Below are 18,703 nucleotides of genomic sequence, written 5' to 3'. Positions count from 1 at the left end.
GTCAAAGCGGAGTCAAGGAAAACACCGGAAGTGTACGTGTGTGTCTTCAAAATAAAAGCCCACCTGTTAAACAAAAAACACTAAAAAAAAATGTAACTCAATTTCAATAGTTTTTTCTGTCATGATATATATTTTTCAATAGAATAAAACAAACAAATGAACATAAAAACTCAATTTCACTTCTTTATCAATAGAAATCCCTCCATCTCGCTTCAAAACACGTCTCTTTAAAACAGAGGTAAGCGGAATATTTGTGTTAATATAAGTCTTAAATGGTTATATCTTCTGACAACAATCACTTATATAGAGTGTTTGGTCTGAAACACGGGTCTGTCAGTCACTCTGCTCTGCTGTAAGCCGAGGAGAAAACTTTCCTTGTATCCTACAACCTTTATCCAATGAGGAGAGAGAACGGCATAAAGGGGCGGGTCCTCTCTGTGTGTGCAGCCAAGGGATGCGCGTGAATGTGGTGACGTAGGGACGAGGGCGGGGACTGCTAACTCCATTGGCTGACAAGAAGTTAGCCAAAACCACCGGATCGCTTACTTCTGCTTTAAACTGGCATGTGCAGTCTGATTATTTTCCATCTCTCTAATTCTTTTTTCAAATTATCTCAGTTTTACACTGTAAACCTATAGATTTATTGTGATATTGCCTCTACATTGTAAGGTGTTTTGAAAGATGCCTAGAAATAAAGATTGCCCCAATTAATAAAACAACAACCACAAATAAGAATAATAATGTACAATAATATGCCCTCATTGGATTGTGAAATTACCTTCGCTTGAGGAGGATATGCACCACGCCTCCTCATGGGCGATAGGGAGATTCAATTTCATATTGTTGATGTCTATAGCTAGTTTTATTTTATTTTAATAATTCCTGTTTTGTTACATCTCACCCCATATCATGAGCTGCTGCAACATGAATTAATAGTTTAATATCAATATCAGATGTTATATTGGTGACACTGGTCCTAGGGGTGGTATATCAAACCAAATGTTGTGGTATTGACTTGACTATGAGAAGCTAATTTAGGCTTTTATTTTGAATAATGTAACCGGAAATCGACGTTTACTTCCATGAAGCTTCACCTGCTGGCAGAGGGGGAGGTCCCGGGTTATCCCACATCATTAAACTATCCTGTGACGTACCTGGAGGCAGCTGACGTCATCTTGTCAACATCTCTGTACCGTTTTATTTGTTTATTTTAACAGAAAACAACAAGACAAGACTGATAGTTGATGATCTAGTCTAGTGGGTCAACTGATCAGATAATGGAAGAAACCCTGGGGCATTTAAAGCCACTAAATGCTCCACCTATAGGACCCACTATAGGAAGACTGACAGACAAATAGTACAGTAGCCTATTTGTTTATATAAAAGTCATTGTGAAGAAACTGATTCTTCACTCTCAATAATGACTTGACACGTTGTAATGTTGTAACATGATGTCTTGTTTATTTTATTTTATGTTTTAATGGAAACTGTAGAGACCTTTCCGGCTCCTTGAGAGGTTTTAAGCGGCACCAAGCACAATTTATAGTATATGTCTCCATGTTTGCATCATGGTGTGTGCTGAAACTCAAATTAACTCAAGAGACACAAAATTTAAAAAAACTTTTGATTTTAAACCGTCATTGGAGGAAAATTACTCATTGATTCATCAGAGCAGATGCCACAAAATGATGTAAACACCAAAGTGTTGCACATGTGAATGTGAGAAAATGTTTGACTGGACAGAAAACAACAACAACACGACTGTAGTTTCCTCCTCTCAACGTGGACACACACACACACACAGTTCACATTCATCACTTTCAAGATCATAACAAGGTGCTACATTAAATGATGCCCTACATTGTGATTGATTATTGATGGCAACAAAAAGCAGTTTCAGCAGAAGACACAGTGATAGACTAGGCCATGAATCATACATGTGGAGTGTGTGGAGTGTTTCACTTGATTTTTGGTGGTTGTGTAGAGTTTCAAGTAGCAAACTGTGAGCTCGGAGTCACAGGGATCTGACCTGTGTTTAAAATGAGGCGTGAACCTGTGAACTTTATATGTCAAACATGAAACAGATAGAAACCTGAGACTCAGAGGTCACAGAACTTTCATTTCCCCCCCCTCACCCCCTCACCCTTTAACCATTGTCCTCTGAGAACGAAGCATTTAAAAATTATCCTAAAATCCCTTTTACATTATTTTCCATTAGTGCATTGCATGCAGAATCAAAACGACAGGGCTGGGGTGACGTTTCTCAGACAAGCAGAGCTCTCTTTTTGTTGGCGAACATTTGATGCCAGTTGTACCAGCGGAGTTTGGTGTCCTGGTCGCAGCTGCCAGCTTCAGTGCAGGTGTAGCCGGTGGGACAGCAGTGCTTCATGTCGCTGCAGCACACCGCCTGTGGAGAAGACAGAGGAAGATATGTGTCAATATTATTATAAAAACAAACTATTATAATTAAAAACTGAGCAGCAGGATCCACTTAAAGCATCAAAATGATTCATTATGGCTCCTCTCAGACTGTAATATTTATAATAAAAGCAGTATCTTATAGCTGTGGTGTTGGTTTATTTAACTGTAGGAAATGATCATATCTTTATAAGCTGCTGATTTACATGTCACATCTTTTTCTACAAAGGAAGTTGTAGCTGCAGCTGTGTGGATCAAAGATTTATCTCTGAAATGTGGTAGATAAGAAGAATAAAAGTACAAGTTGCGTAATATTTGTGGCTTTACCACTTTCATCTGTAGAGAAATATCCGTACAGTTTGTACAGGATATGAACACATGTGCAACTTCTTATCAGTCTCTATGGTATTATATGAGCATTAACATCAACTAATAATGACGTAAGCAACATATTAATGATGAAGGTTGAGCTCAATAGACTCTCTTTATTTTATAAAAAAATTATTTTTAAGAAGATGATCTTGCCTTTAATTTGTCTTAAGTAACTTTAACTTTGTAACGTTTTTATTCCTGTTTTACTATAAATATGATGATCGTTTGCTTTTTGGAAAAGAGCTGTGTGCAACCAGCAATAATTTTAATTGGCAATTTATATACAGATTTTTAAATAGATTCTCCATCTTAATTAAATTGATCTGAAACATATCAGATATACAAATATCCATTGCAATGCTGCATACCTCTTCAAAACTATACTCCCTTTAGTCCAAATAGTTCATCCATCCGTTTAGCCATCTGTATTTGTATGTTCTGTATGTTTATTACTTGTACATTTATTTAGCTATTTGTATGTTCTGCTTGTTTGCTATTTGTATATTTATAATTTGTATATTTTGCTATTGTACTGTTCTAATGTTTTCTGTTATCTATTTGTAAGGTGACCTTGAGTGTCTAAAAAGACAAATAAAATGTATTATTATTATTAATGCTCTAGAGAATAACAAAAGAACAGATACAATATTCAATTTTATAAATATTAGACTAAGAAAGCAAACTCTATAATTGTTAATCTGCTTTAAACATGACTTCTCTGCGTTATTCTCCTGACTGTCCTCTGTCCTTCTAGCTCAGCTTGACAGTTAAAGTGCGCCAGACTGTAAATCCTACATTCGGTGACGGACAGCAGCCCCATGTGGAGGGCGACGTCCTGCAGCAGGTCTCTCCGTCTTTGCACTTCGTCTGCTCGTCACACTGGACGTCGCCGTGGGTGACGGGGTCGGGCTGAGGCCGGTGCTCGGCCAGGTAGACCGGCGTCAGCGGGATGGTCTCCAGCTGCAGCATGAAGACCTTCTGGCAGGAGTTGGAGGCGACGTTGCAGGTGTAGCCCTGAGGGCAGCAGTGCTCCATGTCCGGGCAACACACACCCTGCACACACACACACACACAGCAGGAGGAGGGAGAGGGTGAGTGTAAATGTCTGATACACCATACTTTACATAGGCAAACCCTGATGGTGTTAACGTACACTGATAGTGAGCTTTACATTTTCATGTCAGAGTAGAGGAGACCGGGGACGGTTGTAACATGGGTCAGTTGTATCAGGAACATGTTATGAATCATCTAAAACACTCTGTACTCAGTTTAGTCAGTTTAGTCTTTCACATGTGGAAAAGTAGCACCCTGAGGCAGACACAGCACATTTCAGTAGGAAAAAACTAATTTTGATGTAAGAAAGTATTTTTCCCCTCCATTAGCATTGTTTGCTTTGTAGTAAAACTCATCAAACTTAAAGGACTAGTTCAACATTTTGGCAAATTGGTCCATTGCCATAATCCCTATAGTCTTAGCAGTAGGTTCATTACCTTTAATTGTTGGTGCAAGCTATTTTTAGAACGGCGGAGCAGAGCCGTGAGCTGCTCAGAGCTACGCTACGGAGGCTCATGGGATTTCTTGGTTTCCCTCATCAAACTCATCAAATACACAATCCAACAACTCCAAAACGCTCTGGTGGACAAGTTGTGACCTGCACATTCACCACGCTATGAGATAATAACAGAACGTTACCAGACAGAGTTGTTTTAGAGGGAAATGCAGAGACTGCTTGTGCTTGCTGAAAAACTGCCCCCGACGGGAACTCTATGTAGCCTAGATGCAAGTTGCCAGTGCTAATGTTCTAGTTGTTACCTGTAAGGTAAGCTGCTTCATGGCTACAAGGGTCTGGGTTAGTTGTAACAACAATTTAGTATGTTAACCTACTCAAACTAAAGTTTTAATTGCATTAATATTTTCTTTGAATTGCAGTTTGCCAAGGTCTTGAAAGACAGAGACGAAAGGGTTGGGGTTAAGGTTAGGATCAGACTATGGCTGACAGTTACTAATTATGCCAAAAAGTAATTTATATGTTCGTGAAGGTTCTTAGTCATCCAGGTCATCTTATTCTTGAGGAATGTAGTAAAAGGCAAGAGAAGAAGTCCAGTTGTCTTTTACTACAACTCCACAAGAATAATTTATATGTTGAATAAAAAGCTTTCAATATAAAGTTATTGTCATAATGCTTATTTAATAATGTTATATCTCACCCCAGCGTGTATTATAACAACTAACCCAGACTGTGGGGTGAATTGTAACATTACACTCCTTGTGTTTCAGACTAAACAATGCACTTTCTGTTTGTGTTGCAGAGATAACAGCTCTGGCATTTAATATCAAACACATGTAACTAGTTTGTCTCACATTTTGAACGCACTGGATTAAAACAGCTCCAAGATATAGACAGAAGTGTCAAAAATGTTGCAACCATCCCCGGTCTCCACTAACTCCCCTCTCTCTTCACTGACTCACGTTCTGCAGAGGGCAGCAGCCCCACTCGCCCGTGAAGAGCCGGCAGCAGATGGTGTGTTCAGGGCACTGGCTCTTCCCGTCGCACTTCACGGCGTTGGGGTCGGCCTGGACGCTGCTGAAGGCTGGAAGCTTGGGATACCACGGGATCACCACTTCTCCTCTGACGCAGGACGTCTTCTCCTCGTTGCACTTGTATTGTTTGGGACAGCAGTGGTTTCCATCGGCGCAGCACACAGCCTGCAGGGAAGTGAGAAGAGGAAGCGCAACTTTCACATCTCAGAGCTGGTTTTGCAGTTCTTCTTTCATGAGAGGTGAAAGGAAAGAGCGGAGGCATGAAAAGACATGAGGCCTGCGATAACTGTGACATTTATGACCTAAAGGAATAGTTCAACATTTTGGCAAATGGGAGTAGGTTCATTACCTTTAATTATCGGTGCATGCTGTTTTGAGATCGGCGGGGCAGAGACGTGAGCTGCTCAGTGAACACAATGGAGGTGAACGGTACAGGTCCCCTGTCCACTCATCAAACTCATCAAATACACAATCCAACAACTCCACAACGCTCTGGTGGACAAGTTGTGACCTGCACATTCACCACGCTATGAGATAATAATCTAACATTACGAGACAGAGTTGTTTTAGAGGCAAATGCAGCCGGAACTACATTCCAGACACGGCTGCAGGACGGAGTGATTTAAAAAGCGCAAGTAGTTCAGAGTATTTGCTTCATGTGTCGGCAAATTTCCACCATGGTGGATAATAAAGATTTATTGTATTGTATTGTATTGTAATGTTACATAATTATACATGATTATTTCATAGCGTGGTGAATGTGCAGGTCACAACTTGTCCACCAGAGCGTTTTGGAGTTGTTGGATTGTGTATTTGATGAGTTTGATGAGGGAAACCAAGAAATCCCATTGGCCTCTGTAGCATAGCTCTGAGCAGCTCACGGCTCTGCCCCGCAGATCTCAAAACAACTTGCACCGATAATTAAAGGTAATGAACCTACTGCTATGACTATAGGGATTATGGTGACAAGCGAATTTGCCAAAATTTTGAACTATCCCTTTAAGAGAAGCCGCCACCGTCATCTGACTAAACTCATGATAGAGACTGATAGAAATCTACTTGACCTCTGATGTGTTGAATTTAACCTTATAATTACATAAAACATACAGTATAAACACATCATCATGTAAATATGAAGATAATATTGATGCTACTGACAATCTGATGTGATTCATGTGTCTCTAGCTCTGACACCTTTATCTCAGTCAGGGGGCAGGGGTTGGGGACATGAAGATGGCGTCTCACCTCGGGCAGCGGGCAGCAGCCCCACTTTTTAGCCTCAGACATGAAGCAGCAGGTGGTCGACTGAGGGCAGCAGGTGTGCTCGTCGCACTGAATCGTGTCCTCCTCAGGCTTCTTTTCCTCCTTTGGCTCTTCTTCCTCTGGCTCTTCTTCCTCTGGCTCTTCTTCCTCAGGCTTTTCTTCCTCTGGCTCCTCCTCTTTCGGCTCTTCCTCTTTTGGCTCTTCCTCTTCAGGCTGCTCCTCCTCCAGTGGGGCTGGTGTAGGGAACGCAGGAGTCTTCTTCTTCATGGGTGTTGAGCCTGAGGGGCCATTACAGCCGAGGCCGGACGGGTCACAGGTGTTACCAGCAGGACAGCAGTGTTCATGGTCGTCACAGCAGACCGCCTGGAAGACAACACAACAATGGTTTCAGTCAAAATCAATCAACTTATCAACAGGGAATACACTTAAAGAGGCAGTTATCAATCATCTGTGTGTGTGTGTGTGTGTGTGTGTGTGTGTGTGTGTGTGTGTGTGTGTGTGTGTGTGTGTGTGTTTACCTCAGGTAGAGGACAACAAGCCCATTGGTCGTCTTTGTTTTTACAGCAGGTGTTTCCATCTGGACAACTGGCGGTGGAGTCACATGTCACGTCGCCCACATGTGCGACCTGTTTGGGGATGGCGGGCACCTTCTCAAACCACGGCACCGAGCCCGTCTGATCATCACAGGTCTGAGCAGCCAGGTTACACTTTTTACCTTTCGGGCAGCAGTGAATGTGATCTTCACAGCAAACACCCTGAGGATGAGACAGTCAGACACAGTCAGTTTGTATTGGTTATTTAAAGGGATATGCAAACTTTTTTTTTTCGTGTCTTGCCTCACTCCCGAGTCCATGACAAGTAGATAGACACCATCCTTTCAACTGTGCGTGCAGTAACGAGGGAGATACGGGCAGAGCTGGCGCACCGCTAATTAGCTTAGCTCAAACGCTGGAAGTGTATAGGTAGTGTTAGCCTGCCTCCTACCCGAGCCGAAATCAGCAGTCAGAAGCTGATTTCATTTTAGCCCTAAACTCTTGTTTATCGACATTTCAAACATTTTTAGGCGAGAAAGTAGGCTCTAGTGGTTTAGATCAGAAGTGTGTTGTTAATTTGTCTAAATACCAGCTGTTTACAATTTTGTTCGGACGAATTTGGCGTTGTGACCGTTGTGACCAACGCACTTCCGGTTACTTTCACAAAATAAAACACCCGTTGCCCGAATACAGAAAACCATGACGATAGAATTTGTGCTTTTACTTTGAAATAGGAAGCTAACATACGCTCGATGTAGCTAGCTTGAACCGAAATAAACCGTCTTTGCTTGAACCCTCCGTTTTGACCGATCTCGTCCCGTTACTGGCATTTGCCTTACCGAGTTTTGTCAGCTCTGAGACGAAGATCGGCCCGCCGGTTTCCGTTTAGAGTTGCTGAAGAGTTTCTCTGATGATTTTAGGTGGAGGCAGTCTAACACTACCCATACACTTCCAGTGTTTGAGCTACGCTAATTAGCGGTGCGCCAGCTCTGCCCGTATCTCCCCTGTTACTGCACGCACAGTCAAAAGGATGGTGTCTATCTGCTGGTCATGGACTCGGGAGTGAGGCGAGACATGAAAAAAAAAATGTTGGCGTATCCCTTTAAGTTATTATTTCCATTATTGTATTGTATATTGGTGTGAGTAAAATGGATTTCCTTTCATTGATTGTTATAATGTAAAATGTACCTCAGGTGTAGGACAACAGGCCCATTCGCCTTCTTCGGTTTTACAGCAGGTGGTCTCATCTGGACAACTCTTAGTGGAGTCACATGGCACGTCGCCCACATGTGCGACCTGTTTGGGGATGGCGGGAACCTTCTCAAACCACGGCACCGAGCCCGTCTGATCATCACAGGTCTGAGCAGCCAGGTTACACTTTTTACCGTTCGGGCAGCAGTGAATGTGATCTTCACAGCAAACAGCCTGAGGATGAGACAGTCAGACAGAGAATCACTGATGCACCTCTTACATCTTTAATAGTTTATTATTATAGTCTGTTTGTATTGGTACTTTAAAGGGATAGTTCAACATTTTGGCAAATTCTCCTCTCACCATAATCCCTATAGTCATAGCAGAAGGTTCATTACCTTTAATTATCGGTGCATGTTGCGAGCTGCTCAGTGAACGGTACAGGTCGCCTGTCCCTCATCAAACTCATCAAATACACAATCCAACAACTCCAAAACGCTCTGGTGGACAAGTTGTGACCTGCACATTCACCACGCTATGAAATAATCATGTATAATTATGTAACATTACAATACTATACAATACAATAAATCTTTATTATCCACCATGGTGGAAATTTGCTGACACATGAAGCAAATACTCTGAACTACTTGTGCTTTTGAAATCACTCCTCCCAGCAGCCGTGTCTGGAGAGTAGTTGCGGCTGCATTTACCTCTAAAACAACTCTGTCTGGTAACGTTCTGTTATTATCTCATAGCGTGGTGAATGTGCAGGTCACAACTTGTCCACCAGAGCGTTTTGGAGTTGTTGGATTGTGTATTTGATGAGCTTGATGAGGGACAGGGGACCTGTACCGTTCACCTCCATTGTGTTCACTGAGCAGCTCACGGCTCTGCCCCACTGATCTCAAAACAACATGCACCGATAATTAAAGGTAATGAACCTACTGCTATGACTGTAGGGATTATGGTGAGAGGAGAATTTGCCAGAGTGTTGAACTATCCCTTTAAGTCATTATTTCCATTAATTTATTGTATATTGGTGTGAGTAAAATGGATTTCCTTTCATTGAGTGCTGTAATGTAAAATGTACCTCAGGTAGAGGACAACAGGCCCATTCGCCTTCTTCGGTTTTACAGCAGGTGGTCTCATCTGGACAACTCTTAGTGGAGTCACATGTCACGTCGCCCACATGTGCGACCTGTTTGGGGATGGCGGGCACCTTCTCAACCCACGGCACCGAGCCCGTCTGATCATCACAGGTCTGAGCAGCCAGGTTACACTTTTTACCTTTCGGGCAGCAGTGAATGTGATCTTCACAGCAAACAGCCTGAGGATGAGACAGTCAGACAGAAAATCACTGATACACCTCTAACATCTTTAATAGTTTATTATTGTAGTCTGTTTGTATTGGTACTTTAAAGGGATAGTTCAACATTTTGGCAAATTCTCCTCTCACCATAATCCCTATAGTCATAGCAGTAGGTTCATTACCTTTAATTATCGGTGCATGTTGTTTTGAGATCAGCGGGGCAGAGACGTGGTACAGGTTCCCTGTCCCTCATCAAACTCATCAGGACAAGTTGTGACCTGCACATTCACCACGCTATGAAATAATCATGTATAATTATGTAACATTACGACACATGAAGCAAATACTCTGAACCACTTGCGCTTTTGAAAGCCCTCTGCCCAGCAGCTGTGTCTTGAATGTAGTTCCGACTGCATTTGCCTCTAAAACAACTCTGTCTCGTAATTTTACATGTTTAGTTCATAGCGTGGTGAATGTGCAGGTCACAACTTGTCCACCAGAGCGTTTTGGAGTTGTTGGATTGTGTATTTGATGAGTTTGATGAGGGACAGGGGACCTGTACCGTTCACCTCCATTGTGTTCACTGAGCAGCTCACGTCTCTGCCCCACTGATCTTAAAACAACATGCACCGATAATTAAAGGTGATGAACCTACTGCTATGACTATAGGGATTATGGTGAGAGGAGAATTTGCCAAAATGTTGAACTATTCCTTTAAGTCATTATTTCCATTAATTTATTGTATATTGGTGTGGGTAAAATGGATTTCCTTTCATCGAGTGCTGTAATGTAAAATGTACCTCAGGTAGAGGACAACAGGCCCATTCGCCTTCTTCGGTTTTACAGCAGGTGGTCTCATCTGGACAACTCTTAGTGGAGTCACATGTCACGTCGCCCACATGTGCGACCTGTTTGGGGATGGCGGGAACCTTCTCAACCCACGGCACCGAGCCCGTCTGATCATCACAGGTCTGAGCAGCCAGGTTACACTTTTTACCTTTCGGGCAGCAGTGAATGTGATCTTCACAGCAAACAGCCTGAGGATGAGACAGTCAGACAGAGAATCACTGATGCACCTGTAACATCTTTAATAGTTTAGTATTATAGTCTGTTTATATTGGTTATTTAAGTTAGTGTTTCCATTAATGTATTTATTATGTATATTGGTGTGAGGAAAGCAGAGTAAAATGCATTTCATTTCACTGAGTGGAAACTATAATATGTAACGTATAATGTAAAATGTACCTCAGGTAGAGGACAACAGGCCCATTCGCCTTCTTCGGTTTTACAGCAGGTGGTCTCATCTGGACAACTCTTAGTGGAGTCACATGTCACGTCGCCCACCTGTGGGAACTGACTGGGGATTGTGGGCATCTTCTTGACCCACGGCACCGAGCAGGTCTCGTCCTCACAGGTCGCAGCAGCCACGTTGCATTTCTTACCTTTAGGGCAGCAGTGTATGAAATCCTCACAACAAACAGCCTGAGGACGAGACGACCACACAGAGGGGGAATCATTAATACACCTGTACTGTAGCACGTTTAACATTTAAGGGATAGTTCAACATTTTGGCAAATTGGCCCATTGCCATAATCCCTATAGTAGTAGTAGTCTTAGGAGTCGGTTCGTTAACTTTAATTGTTGGTGCAAGCTATTTTTAGAACGGCGGAGCAGAGCCGTGAGCTGCTCAGAGCTACGCTACGGAGGCTAATGGGATTTCTTGGTTTCCCTCATCAAATACACAATCCAACAACTCCAAAACGCTCTGGTGGACAAGTTGTGACCTGCACATTCACCACGCTATGAGATAATAACAGAACGTAGAGTTGTTTTAGAGGTAAATGCAGAGACTGCTTGCTGAAAAACTGTCCCCGATGGGAACGCGCATCAGCGGTTTTGCATGAATTTACCTCTAAAACAACTCTGTCTCGTAACGGTCTGTTATTATCTCATAGCCTCCGTAGCGTAGCTCTGAGCAGCTCGCGGCTCTGCTCGGCCGTTCTAAAAATAGTTTGCACTGACATATAAAGGTAACAAACCTACTGCTATGACTATAGGGATAATGGCAATGGGCCAATTTGTCAAAAATGTTGAACTATCCCTTTAAAGTTAGCTGGCAAACATGGCACTTCAGCTGTACCTCTGGTAGAGGACAGCAGGCCCACTCTCCCTCTTTGGTTTTACAGCAGGTGGATTCATCTGGACAGGCGACAGAGTCATTGCAGGGAACATCACCTGGACAGAAAAAAAAGGTTGATCGTCATGTTGGAGGAAGACAAAAACCCAACAGAAGCACTGTAATCAAACTGACTGATGAGGGTGCCGCGATAAAATCCCCATGCAAGTTTAACAGTATCTTTACAAGGAAGAAAAAACACAAAAATAAGATGTTTCCTGCTCAGATGAAATCCACTGAGAGGATCGGTCAGATACAAAGAAGGACATGAGCAAAGTAGCACAGATGTGGATGTAAACAAACAATATTTCAAGGAAAAGTGTTTTTCTGAGCTTTTCTTATTGTTGACAAATCTCCTGAAATGACCAAAACATCCAGGAATGTACCAGACTAACCACCGTCAGCTCATTCCTCTGTGCCACACAGCTCCATTGTTCATCTATCAAATCTATTAAAAACAACAGTGACGTGACTTTTTCTCTTCATTATTACAACTATGAGCTCAGCAGTTTGAGTTAGAGACCGTGAAGGTTGCTCTTATTAATCTGCACAACTGTTTCTTCTAAAGTTTAAACTAAAAACTAAACTTTAATTAGGACAGAGACATCAATGCTGCTCTCACACCGACCGTGAAGGCTGAACTGGAATCAGACAGTCTGGTCTCATTACATTGTACCTCAATTGTCGCCTAGCAACCGCAACCACATGTTACTTTCTGTTCTCAAAAACCATCAGTCTATTATAAGAAGTTCATATAATACATCCATGTCAATGAAGTGAGGTTTTAAGGCCGTGGTTTCAACAGTTGAACTGAGCCAAAACATGATACTAACATGTAAAATTGTCTCTCTTGTCAGACAGAGATAATGTTAACGAAAGTTATTAGCTTTCGTTAACGGCGCTTAATGAATCTTGGGGATATCCCACAACTCATTGCTGCATTTCCCAGCCTCTGTAATGTGACAATCACGTCCAGTAATCCGTCTTCAGTGCAGGTTCTGGAGGACACAACGGTTGTGTTATAGTGGGAAACACTGACTGTAAAGACCAGTTTACTAAAAAAAAAAAAAAAAAACCTACATAGATTTTTAGTTTAGTTCATTTCATTTAGTGTTTTTCACACTATGAGCCTCCACGCGCACGGTGAAATTCTTGGACCGGCGCAAGACGGACAAAAGCGAAAACATTTGCCAAGAATGTTTTCATTAATCAAGAATGAAAGTCGGAGGTTTGAAGACGATCAGTCGGTAGTTCCGACCATAAACGATGCCAACTAGCGATCCGGCGGCATTATTCCCGTTATCCCCGTTATTCCCCAAACTAGGAAAAGCTGGGCGAGTCGACCACTAAATAATAATATCAAACTATATATCAACTATAAAGACAAAACGATATATTTATCGAAAATGGACCCATTAACAAGTGGTAACGTAGATTCATCCACATTAATATGAGGCTCTTATAACCAAAAGCAAACTCTTCGGGGACTCTTTAAATTCTGTGAAAACTAATCTGTGGAGTAACCTAGAAGGAAGAGAAAAAGGAACAGAAACCTCAAAAAAATAATGTGCAATACTTGATTGAAGTCTTGATTCATTTCTTCACAATTTTGTCTTCCTATAGCCTGAATTACCGTAACTTATAACATTAACATAAAGGTTTATAGTAGCTATAGTTTCCAGTTACACATCTGTCAGTATTAATGTTATTCTTATATCAATGTTAATGTCTTCTACTTTTATATTTCAGGTGGCTGGTTTGATGCAGGACAGAAATCTCACCTGCTGCTCCCTTAGTAACAGATGACACGGTGGTCACTTCCTGCTTTGTGGGCGGAGGGATGTTGGCTGTCGTGACTTCTGGGACTTTTTCTGTTGCACCACCGTTTTCTGGCTCTTTGGCCGTCACCGGTTCAGGCTCTGAAAGTGGAAACACGCACAGATGAAGCTGCCTTGCTTGAACACCCACACACAGATTTAGACAATGAAGAATTAGAATGAGGAAGTAGATTAGTTTTTTTTTCTGTTTAACTAATCTGACCTTTCTTGTTCTCCCACTCTTCTCTGATCCGAGCAGGGAGCTTAGCCCACATCGGCAGCTCTTTTTTGGTGGATAGTGAAATACACTTGGAGTGTTCGACGTCACACGCGCTGTCTTCAGGGCAGCAGTGCAGCTTGTCTTCACAGCACACGGCCTGTCAGGACAATGAGGACACACACACACATGGATAAGACGTCGTAAAGTCACGATAACTCTGCATGCAAATCCAGCATTTGACTCTGCTGTCAAGGCACAATAGGACTTTAAAGCTTCCCTATATCCTATACAGCCATAAAAGCTATGGAAAGATCGTCTTGTACCTTTGGCATCGGGCAGCATCCCCACGTTCCGTCTGCGTTTTCACAGCAAGTGGTTTGATCGGGACACTCTGACACGCCATCGCTGCACAGGACTGCAGTCACCAGGTCTGCAGCAACAGGAAAAACACATTTATTTATAACGTCCCCAAGAACTGAACAGACCTGCAATTGCACAATTACAGTTGCACAAAACATCCTTGAGTCTTTCAGTCAGTTAGTTACTCAAGAGGCGTTAGCGAATGCAACATGGCTGAGCTCCGTCCTGCAGACAGGATGCACAACGATGAGTCTGTTTAGTTTTATACATGTTGGAGAAAAGTTTCACCTTGTCTGATGCAGGAGCGACTGTCTTCGCTGCACTGGTGGCTCTCAGGACAACAGTGTTTCCCATCGGCACAGGGCACTCCCTGTCACACAACAACAACACAATGAAGTTAACGGCCTTTGAACTCTAAAATCTGTTTTATTGGTGATTCATAAATTATTAGTTTTATAGAGAATTAAGGTTCCCACACTGTGTTGTTCCCTTTATCGCTGCTATAAATCGGTCCAGCTGACAGCGTTACACCTGCCGCCTGTTGTTTCTGCCTCCATTTTGAATTTGTCTCTAGATCTGTTCTCAGACTATAACATCACCAAAGAGTCAGACATCCTCTTTGTGACAGGAAGTCACTGGTCGCATTTAAAAATAAATACTAGTTTTATAAAACACAGTATAGACTCTTACAGCAACTATTGTTGGTCTATATGTGGTTTACTAGTGGGCACCTTCATGGCTTTAGTGGTTTTGTTCTGTTTAAACATCTGACATCTGTTCGTCGACTGAAATTTTATTTTCTGTTTCAATTATTTAGAAAAAAAACCTACAAAAATAATATTATTTACCACAATTTTGTGTGTTTTTCTGCAGTTATTGCCATTTTTTAAACCAGAAAATTCTGCTTAATTATAAACATTATTTAAAAACTATCATATTGACAACTAGGTGAAGTGGTTAACACTGTCACCACACAACCAGCTTCCTCCCACAGACCAAACACATGCACTTTATGTTAATTCAGGACTCCAGACTCCAGTGTGGGCATTTGGCCCCTAAAATTTGAGACAGTGCAAGTAACTTTTTCATCTACTTGCACATGTGCAAACAGTAAATTTGCCTCTTTTTTGGTGAAACGTTGAAGTGGCGACTCAAAGAATCTGGACTCTGTCATTACGGGTGTCAGGCTAATGTGTGTGAGGATCATGAATGAAAAGGAAATCCGAGTATTTGCTTTGCAAGTCGATTTACGGCCCTAAATGTTCTGCTTGCACTCCTAAAATTAAAAGTTAGGGGCCCCTGTGCAACGAGTAAAAAAGTTAGTGAAGCCCTGTTAAATTGGCGACTCTAAATTGCCAATGGGTGTGAATGTGAGTGTGTGAGGTTGTTTGTCTCTGTGATAGACAACTGGTACCTCTAATAGATCCATTAGATGACTCTTTTATTTTGAAGGTTTGGTTACCTGAGCCAGGGGGCAGCAGCCGTACTTGGTCAAAGCCTTGAGACAGGAAAACTCAGGAGGGCAGCGTGACTGATCAGGACAGACGTTCTCATCATCCTCCCCCATGTAGGCCTTGATCATCCTGAAGGACTGAAGGAGCAGGGTCTTACTCTGGCTGCTCACCTTCAAATTAATATTTCATTTGTCTTCACAATGATACCCCTGTGTGTGTTGTTCTTACTTTGGAGAGTCTGGGCGGAGCGGCAGCAGCTCTCTCCACCCAGGGGACGGACACGGTGGCATTCACACAGCTGGATTTGTCCATGTCGCAGGTTGTGCCTCCAGGACAGCAGTGTGTGTGATCCGAGCAGCACTCGGCCTGTGACGACGACAGTAGTAGAAACACTTTGAATACCAAAGTTTAGAAACGCCTATCAGCTTTTATCAGGCTCATAAAGTAGTAAAACACCTCAGAGGATGAATAGAGGCCTTAATTCATTTCATTTTAAAGGAGTAAAGGAGAATAGCTATCTCACATTTGCATTTAACTATGGGATGTACGAATGGGCAAAGTATACTGCTGAAGCAGAAGTGCTTTGACTATACTATCTGGTCAAGAGGTTAATGCAGTTGTGAGAAAATGTGGCTTTCAAGTTTTCACGCTGGTTTCAGTGTTGTTGGTTTAACTTTAACTGGTGCCTGTTTGTTTTGTAGCTGTATTTAGTTTTAAATCCACATTTTATATGCAATTCTATAGTTTTAATGTCGTCAAACTGCATTTTAATACAGTCATCACTAAAGATGTGGCATCTATGATGAATCACGCCATGAATGTCCTAACTCAATCCAAAAATTAGAGCTACTACAAAAGAGGAACTGTTGTGTATCTGCTCAGATTAAAGTGCAGGACGTGCAGATGTTACAGCTGTGATCACCTGATCGAAGGGGCAGCATTCGTAGCCGTTGTCCGGGTCGTTGCAGCAGGTTTGACCGTCTTCACATGAGCCTCCATCAGGACAGTCTAAAGCAGCAGCCGAGGCCAGGAGAGCCCAACACAACACAACCCACTTCTGCATCTGCACAAAAGAGGAAACACAGAGTTCATCAATCGAGGGAAAGTAGAAGATGTGCATGTGGAATTTCCCTTTTCACTCAGCAGCAAAAATACTGTATGATGGTTGCATGAAAAGCTGCAGAAACACAGACATGATAATGAACTTGATGAGATTATCTGAACAAGCCCAAAGCTAATGGTCTTCCCTTGTTTGTAAAAGTTAAAAACGACTATCTGGGTGGTTAAAACACATATTTTAATATTTTAAGAAACAAATGAACAGGCTGTGAGAATCTCGTTTACACCTCAGAGGTTTGTTCCCTTTTATATCATTTCATAATGACTGAACATGTCAGACACAATGGGAGTGAATTTGCAATAATTTAACTCACTTTCAGTTTCGTTCTCCTGTGGACAAAGGAACACGCTAGAAAATCTCAGAATAAACTGTGAACATTTATAAAAGAGAGGATTACCTCCAGGCTACAACGCATCTTAATGACCAAACCTGTTTTAGTAAACAATCTAAAGCGTGAAGTGATTGTTTAGCTGCGTGTGAATCTTTGGCTGTGCAGATTATCTCTAAATTTAATCACAGACTGTTCCGACAAAAACAGAAGTTGATGTTGCTCTCACCTTGGTAGGAGACCGGAGCGCTGTTGTGTGCAGTCAGGTGTTTGACAAGTGTCTCAACACAATGTAAAACACATTGACATGAATCATCTTGAACACGCCCCCAAAGAGAGAGACATGAGACACACACACAGAGAGAGGAGGTTCCCAACTTCCTGAACGCCTCACCGCGCCTCTCCTCTGTTAAAACAGTTTGTTTTAAAGGTATATTAATAAAGTTTAGTGAAACTTCTCCTGTTGAGTCGGTTGCACTTGACCGTCAGACAAACTTGTTTACATGTAACAGCTGCAGCGCACCATGACAGATGCTGAAGTTGGACTCAGATTCGTAGGGGAGAGTTAAAGGGATAGTTCAACATTTTGGCAAACTGGCCCTTTGCCATAATCCTTATAGTCATAGCAGTAGGTTTGTTACCTTTAATTGTCGGTGCAAGCTATTTTTAGAACGGCAGAGCAGAGCCGCGAGCTGCTCAGAGCTACCCTACGGAGGCTCATGGGATTTCTTGGTTTCCCTCATCAAACTCATCAAATACACAATCCAACAACTCCAAAACGCTCTGGTGGACAAGTTGTGACTTGCACATTCACCACGCTATGAGATAATAACAGAACGTTACCAGACAGAGTTGTTTTAGAGGTAAATTCATGCAAAACCACTGATGCACATCGGGGGCAGTTTTTCGGCAAGCAGTCTCTGCATTTGCCTCAAAAACAACTCTGTCTTGTAACATAACGAATATGGCCAATTTGCCAAAATGTTGAACTATCCCTTTAAAGGAAACTTAAATTACACACCGAGTCATGTTCCTCTATTTCAGGACTCATCTTACTGTGATGTTCAAACGTAGCCTACTGAAGTTATGATTTCATCACCTTTTTACACACTGAAATCATCAGACTAAGTAAACAACACAGACCTGGACTAGATTAACAGGTGTAGAGTGTGAACACAGGTAAATTCACTATTTCAGACTTAGGTAACTTTAAATATATATTTAACAAAACAGATTAAAAACACACGCTCATGACCCCATTTAGACCACATCAAACCAGTTCTAGATCAAAAACCACTGTAGTCAGACCAGATGTGATTAGATTTTCACAGACAGGTCAAAGACTGTTTCAGTTTCATTTTCTAATTTCATAAATGTCAAATCTGGACTATATTAATATTGACTCAGAAACCAGCTTCTGGAGTCTGGTCTTGCACCAGAGAAGTGTAGAGACAGAAATTTTTGAATATATATTTCTGAAAACACATTAAAAACACATGTACACAGCTTTTTGTCCCATCTAGACCACATCAGAACAGTTCTCCATTAAAATTAGGACTAGATGCGAATGAGATTATCAGAGACAGGCCTAAAACATG

The 18,703-nt window shown here is 41.9% G+C and overlaps 1 protein-coding gene across 4 annotated transcripts; it reads right to left on the bottom strand.

Moving 5' to 3' along the window:
• Positions 1–1,475: 1,475 nt before the first annotated feature.
• On the bottom strand, positions 1,476–17,384 carry grna (granulin a). 4 transcript variants are annotated; one of them, XM_085783532.1, is made up of 18 exons: positions 17,335–17,384; positions 16,580–16,720; positions 15,886–16,023; positions 15,666–15,794; positions 14,492–14,573; positions 14,167–14,273; positions 13,847–14,000; positions 13,588–13,725; positions 11,771–11,865; positions 10,876–11,112; positions 10,431–10,667; positions 9,412–9,648; positions 8,316–8,552; positions 7,113–7,349; positions 6,577–6,957; positions 5,260–5,496; positions 3,586–3,843; positions 1,476–2,407 (listed from the first exon to the last, which is right to left on the bottom strand). In XM_085783532.1, the coding sequence occupies exons 2-18, from the start codon at positions 16,718–16,720 to the stop codon at positions 2,264–2,266; spliced, it is 3,189 nt and encodes a 1,062-aa protein (XP_085639658.1). In that variant the 5' UTR covers positions 17,335–17,384; the 3' UTR covers positions 1,476–2,263. The 4 variants fall into 4 exon arrangements, with proteins under 4 accessions (XP_085639658.1, XP_085639659.1, XP_085639660.1 ...); XM_085783533.1 differs by lacking the exon at positions 10,876–11,112; XM_085783534.1 differs by lacking the exons at positions 7,113–7,349; positions 8,316–8,552.
• Positions 17,385–18,703: the final 1,319 nt, after the last annotated feature.

Source organism: Trachurus japonicus, chromosome 8 (assembly GCF_045865225.1).
Source record: "Trachurus japonicus isolate A0001 chromosome 8, Traja_1.0".
NCBI classification, from domain to species: domain Eukaryota; kingdom Metazoa; phylum Chordata; class Actinopteri; order Carangiformes; family Carangidae; genus Trachurus; species Trachurus japonicus.
Note: the sequence above shows the minus strand (reverse complement) of the source record. Positions and strands in the feature narration are given on the sequence as shown.